The sequence below is a fragment of the Pseudonaja textilis genome, chromosome 4 (assembly GCF_049901715.1).
Source record: "Pseudonaja textilis isolate UNSWEBS1 chromosome 4, rPseTex1.2, whole genome shotgun sequence".
Classification (NCBI taxonomy): domain Eukaryota; kingdom Metazoa; phylum Chordata; class Lepidosauria; order Squamata; family Elapidae; genus Pseudonaja; species Pseudonaja textilis.
In genome coordinates, this window is record NC_141993.1 from 24,810,909 (window position 1) to 24,817,270 (window position 6,362).

A 6,362-nucleotide genomic window follows, 5' to 3' on the forward strand; every position below is an offset into this window, starting at 1 on the left:
TCCATTAATTTGAGGCAATTAGGAGATATTTGTGTTGTTCCATCTGGAACACTGCGTATTTTAAAACGGACAGTTGGTATTTAAACTACCCAGCAGAAGAAATCCATTTTGGGCATCACTTTTTGTGTTCTTGAGCATAAGAAAGGCAAAATATGCAGTTGGCTGAGAGTGAACCAGTAATGCTCAACATAAAACTGTGAGGGGCAGCGTATACATACCATATATTGGCAATTTTTTTCTCTCTCTCTTCCTCTCGCTCTCGCTCTTTCCTTCTCCCTCCCTCCCTCCCTCCCACCCTCCCTCCCTCTCTCCCTTGGCTGGGGAATTCTGGGAGGAGAAATCCACCTGTCATAAAGTTGCCAAGGTTGAAAAACACGGTTCCAAAACATTGCTTTCAAGATTTTCCTCTTTGTTGAATAGATTTCAGTTGTATGTAACATGGCTTTCAAAGACGACTTCCAGGAGAAGAAAGGAAGGGATTTAATTGAGAAAGACTGGTCTTTAAACATTTCGATTCACCAATGGTCTAAATCGGAGTCTCTCAGAGAACTCCCTGTACTTCTTAGGCAATGCCAGAGTTTCACAGAATGCAATTTGAAAAACCCTGGTCTAAATAGGAATAGAGCAAATACTAAGATAGAATTGCACTTTTCTGAATAAAAGAACGTTTGCTACTATTCCCTTTCCAGCAAAGAAGCTGATGGCAACAATGAAATCTCCCAAATCTACTGATGAAGAAGCTGTTAAGAAAAATGATGACAAACCCAAGAAAGCTAAGCGGAAGCTCCACTCAACCAACATTTCTGCTCCCGTTGAATTTTCTGGTCCCGCAGTAAGATTCCACAAAGCATTTTGACCAACTCAAGAGTGTACAACCTTTTGAAAGCTGGGAACTATACCTAATTTTTTGGGGTGGGGGGGGTGGCGGGAAAGGGAAACAGATGTTATTAAAAAAACAGATGTTTTTTAAAAAGCCCATGATGCTCAGAAGAAATAAGGTTAGATCAAAGATAGGGGCAGTGGCGTGATTTTTCTATGTTTTTGTTTGGCAAGAGGGATGTTTTTGTTTGGTAAGGGGGATAAGCTTTAGGGTTCTGTACTACCAGGTAGTCCTCAGCTTACAACCACAATTGAGCTCCAAATGTCTGCTGCTAAGCTGAGACAGTTGTTAAGTGAGTTTTGCCCCATTTTACAACCTAGTTGTGAAGTGAATCACTGCATTTATTAAGATAGTAGAATAGAATAGAATTCTTTATTGGCCAAGTGTGGTTGGACACACAAGGAATTTGTCTTGGTGCAAATGCTCTCAGTGTACATAAAAGAAAAGATACATTCATCAAGAGTCAAGAATCATCAGGTACAACACTTAATGATAGTCATAGGGAACAATAAGCAATCAAATCATACTAGGAAACAGTCAATATAAATTGTAAGGATACAAGCGACAAAGTTACAGTCATACAGTCACAAGTGGGAGGGGATGGGTGATAAGTAATGATGAGAAGATTAACAGTAATAGTAATGCAGACTTTGTAAATAGTTGGACAGTTTTGAGGGAATTATTTGTTTAGCAGAATGATGGCCTTTAGGGAAAAAAACGTCCTTGTGTCTGGTTGTTCTGGTGTGCAGTGCTCTATAGCGTCATTTTGAGGGAAGGGTTGTTTAGTGAATCTGGCTTTCCCATCGATTTTACTCGCCAGAAGCTTGCAAAAGGGGATCACTTGAATCTGGAACACTGCAACCGTCACAAATATGAATCAGTTGCCAAGCATCTGAATTTTGATCTCATAACCATGGGGATGCTTGAAAACAGTTGTAAGTGTGAAAAATGGTTGTAAGTCACTTTTTTCAGGGCAGTTGTAACTTTTGAATGATCACTAAACAAACCGCCATAAGTCGAGAACTACCTTTCTTTAAAAGAAAGGCAGAGAAATTGGGTAGACATTATAGAATGTGATACTGGTATATTGTATAGAGAGACGACGTAGATTTCGGACTCCCCCCTCCCCCCCCCCAATTATTATTTGACATTATCTGCCATCTTCTAGGAATATAACTGAAACAGATGCATTTCCTATTGCATTCTGTGCCTGTTCTCCTTAACTCTCCGTCTTTAGTTTTATTTTGTATACCTCTACTTTAATTGAAGTCTGTAGAGTCCAGTGGGTTTGTTCAAAGTAAGTGTGCATAAGGTGGGAGGCTCAATCTTTATCTTCAAGAATAGTATTTCAGCAAAATCACTATTTTCCACTTCTGTCTGGCCTTCAAAGCTGATGACCGTCATTATTTTGGCTTGAATAAGATGCATTGATTATATATTAGTTATTCAATAAGCCTTAAGCTTACTCCCTGCCCCACTTCTCAACTGCAAGATTAACACAAAATCACAACCCCCTGATATGGATCAACCAGAAATGCAGCATTGTATCCAAATTAAAAGTAAACTGCTTAATCATAAATAAAGCAGAGAAAAGCAAACGAAGTTTATTACCTGTATTTGGATTCGGCTGGTTTTTATTACCTTTAGGTGAGATTAGTGATACTTTATCTTGGTTTAGAAGCTGTATTGATTCCAGTATCCCGATATGTCTTGTAGTTGTGGTGGAGGAGGTCACATACATTTCTGCTTTGTTCAAGGTACAAATAGAACAGATAATAATCACTTAATTAAACCACTCATTAATGTTTCATGGCAATTCAGTTATCTCAATCTTTCAATATGTTTTTTTGAAACAAAGTCCTAAACTAGTTTGCATACAACGCTAAACTGTAATGATTGCATTTGCTCGTGTTAAACCATAGGTCAAGTAATTTGTTTAATGGGGGAACACCATCATACAATAATAAATAAAACTGTAAACATTAGGTAAAAATGATAAGATGGTCAGAATTTTGAGGCGTGTAATTTTTTTCCTTGTCCAAGTGGGAATCTTTTATCTTTTGGGATAATATTGAGAGTCAGCAAACATAATCTAACGATATTCTTAGTAGAAAACCTAAAATACATTATTGCTTAGTATTTGGTGCTAAAACCATTTTTTAAATTATTTTTTTCAAGGTCTGTTGTTAGTCATCTAAGAGTCATGAATTCAGATTGCTAACCGGCTTTAAGAGGTTATATTCTAAAATAGTAATGACTTTCCCACATCATTTGGCTTTTAGTTGGACAAGTACTGAACATTGGATTATTTTTTTTACTTTACATCTGAACTAGGGCAGCTCAGGATTCTGAAACCACCACCAAGCTCCCCTAAGTATAAATATATAAGATATTGTGGCCTTTGGGCACCAAAGATACTTGATCGCTGGCCTCTCTAACTTGAAAGCTCTTGAAAACTTGGGAGGTTCCACTTCTTTATTGTTCTGAGAAAGAATTTGCTCCAATTCTCACCCTTTGACCGTGTACTACCTGCGCATCTGATCACTTAGAAAACTTTTTTCATTCCTTTTTCTTTTTTTTAGATCTTTGAAGATCAAAAGGAAACCCATCATGAAATCATCAAACGACGTCTCCGAATGAAAAAATAATAATATTCTTTTCATGGATAATATGTATAGAAGTTATCAATGCTGTAACTATTACTTTTCAAAATGTCGGATTTTGTTGATATTGCTGTAAAAATGAGCGGAGGGAAATTAAAATATGTTGAAGAGTCCACGGTGGTATAATGGTTAAGGTGTTCAGGTAGAACTGGGAAGAAACAGTTGCCAAGTATCCAGATTTTGATTATGTGACCAGGGAGATGCCTCAATGATTGTAAGGGTGAAAAATGGCCACACACCACTTTTTTTTACTGCTGTAACTGTTCTGACCGAGCCTTAGCAGAAACAAGAAACAGAATCCTTGCCACGAAAACCCCTTGTTATTTACCTCTTGCATTCACCCACCAAAAAATCCAGGCAATAGTCCTTCAAAGAGTGAATGGCAGCAACAGACCTTATCAGTTCCTTGCGATAATTGCAAGGCTGTGAGCTCCCAGCCGAAAGGCTGCAAGTTAAGTTCTGGCAAGTAGTCTCTGTGGCACGAAACACATTGAGCAAAATCTTCAGCAAGAGGAACTGTTGTGTCCTATGACAACCACTCCCCTTTCCTTCTATTTATTCCCCAGCCAGGGAGAGGCCATTCCGCATCCATGTCGACTCCTTGATCTCCGTTGTTCTCCTCTCCTAACTGCTCTGAGCATATGTGCATCTGGAACAGGCCCCAGCCGTTCTTCCTCCTCACTCATATCAGCCTCCGAAGGCAGCTGCCTCTCCGGTTGCTGGGAAATGTCAGGTGGCCCTGGCTCTATCTCTGCGTCCGACCTAGAGTATCCATCAGAGCCTTCCCCAGACTCCAGAACTGGCCCAAGTTCCTCCCTAATCTCACTGTCTGATTCTGCTGCCAGTTGGCGTGCCACAACAGTAACTTCAAATGGACACTAAATGAACTTGTAAGTCAAGGACTACCTGTAATTCAACAACTCTAGGGCTGGAGTTATCTCTTTCCTCGGAGCAATTCCACGGGAAAAACTTGTGCTACCAGAAGCAGTGTGTTTTGATTCTTAACTCTTTGGTACAAGAACTGATAGTTTTAGGGAAGTGCCATTTGGAGCCATAGAAGGAAATATCCGTATCAATTTATGTTAGTGGTTGTATCTATTGCAACAAACTGTTTTATGCATCCTCAGTCTATTGCTTTAGGTATTGTACATTTTTGCTATAGTGGTGGCAGAGATTCAGGCTCCACCTTGTTAGCTTGTGATGACCCTGGGTGGGACACAATAAACACAGTCACAAAAAGCAGGTAAAGCCCCTTTTATTCCTTCACTTTGCTTTCAAGCTCCAAATATGCTTGACTGGAGATAAAAACACTCCCACACGAGCAGTTACAAGAAGGAGGAAATGCCGTTTAAACTAAAAATGCCTATAAATTATAAAGAGTAAAAAACAACACAAACCAGGCAAGATAAGGGCTTGAAGCCGTCCACAGATATCAGAACACACACTGGGAAGGACGCCAAATTCAGAGCAACAATAAACTAGAGATATTTACATGCTTTGTTTCCAGCACTCGCCCATATGCATGTCCGTCCTCTTATCCAGTTGTCACAGCTGCAGCCCATGAAGAGGATCAAGACCCACTTCTTCCCAGTAGACCACGTCTCTCCCTTATCCTCTCCTCCCTGCGTGCCCTAGGATGGAGAGGGGATGGGCCTGGGTCCTTCTCTGACTGCCCAGCCAGCCTGTGCCCTTCCCCAGCCTCCTCCACAACCTACGGAGCCACACCTCCATTTCCTGTCAGCTGTTCCTCCTCTCTCTCAGAGTCAGTCTCCACCAGGGGCATGACATAGCTTTTCTTTCGAATTCAATGCAAGAGTTCTGCCCCTTAGCACCGTGTAGTGCCAATGTTGCAAATTCTAAAATGTTGGCTTCCATTTGGGATAATTTCTATTTCAAAATTTAAAAAAATGATGAGTGCAAAAAGGCTCCGAGTGAGCAAGATGTATTTATTTTAATGACTGTACCTTTGTATAATGGCAAGGAGCGAAATTAAGCAATTTCATAGTTTTACTATACTGATCCCCCTCATGTCTATGGAGATTCTCAGTCATGATTGTCCCATAGGTGCTTTTTTTTCCAAAGGAAACTGGACTTTGTTTTTTCCTTGAAGACATATCGTTTCTCATCCAAGAAGCTTCTTCAGTCCTGATTGAATGGTGGAGAATTGTCTTCTGCAGTCATCTGGTCATTAGCACTCTTCCCCTTCATCTTCAATCAGTACAAAATATGTCTCCTGAATCTTCTGGAAGAAGCACTGAAGTACCATATTGTCCTCCATACTTTCTGGATGATGTCTGTGTGGCATCTGGGAACTACATCTTTCATTTGCACAAAGAATTTGCAAAAAATGTCAGGACATGTTCTCTGTGAGGATGGGAGCAATGATGTATATCCAAATATTCAAAGGAAAAGTCTGACATTTTGTAAAAAAAATATTTTGCCCTCACCTTTGGAAAGCTAATAATTTCTAAAGCAGCACCTGAGACATTGTGCTTTCTCTTGCTGCCCAGAGTCCTGATTCAACCAATTTTATTATTAAATTCTAATAATGATGCTAATACTCATGTGTTGATAGGAAACCAATTCTTCAGTTGCGCTTGAGTGAATATCTGCTTTGTATTTGGTCGCTGCCTTCCATAGAGCCATCTTGCATAGCATTCATAATATGTTTTCAAAATTCCAAACATGCACACTAGTCTAAAACATCGGAGATCCCTAGATCAGAGAAACCTTCCTAATATCCAAATAGGCCTTATAAAGTTATCTTTGATAGTTCATTGCAACTGGCACAACATCAATTCCATCATTTGTGTGATGTC

At 39.8% G+C, this 6,362-nt stretch overlaps 1 protein-coding gene across 1 annotated transcript in view; it reads left to right on the forward strand.

Annotated features, from left to right (window-relative positions):
* Positions 1-6,103, forward strand: part of KIF20B (kinesin family member 20B) — a 68,800-nt gene extending 62,697 nt beyond the window's left edge. The window contains exons 34-35 of the mRNA XM_087932414.1: positions 690-832; positions 3,463-6,103. Coding sequence (XP_087788540.1) covers positions 690-832; positions 3,463-3,528 — 209 coding nt within the window. The 3' untranslated portion in view covers positions 3,529-6,103. The remainder of the gene's footprint in view (positions 1-689; positions 833-3,462) is intronic.
* The last annotated feature ends 259 nt before the right edge of the window (positions 6,104-6,362 follow it).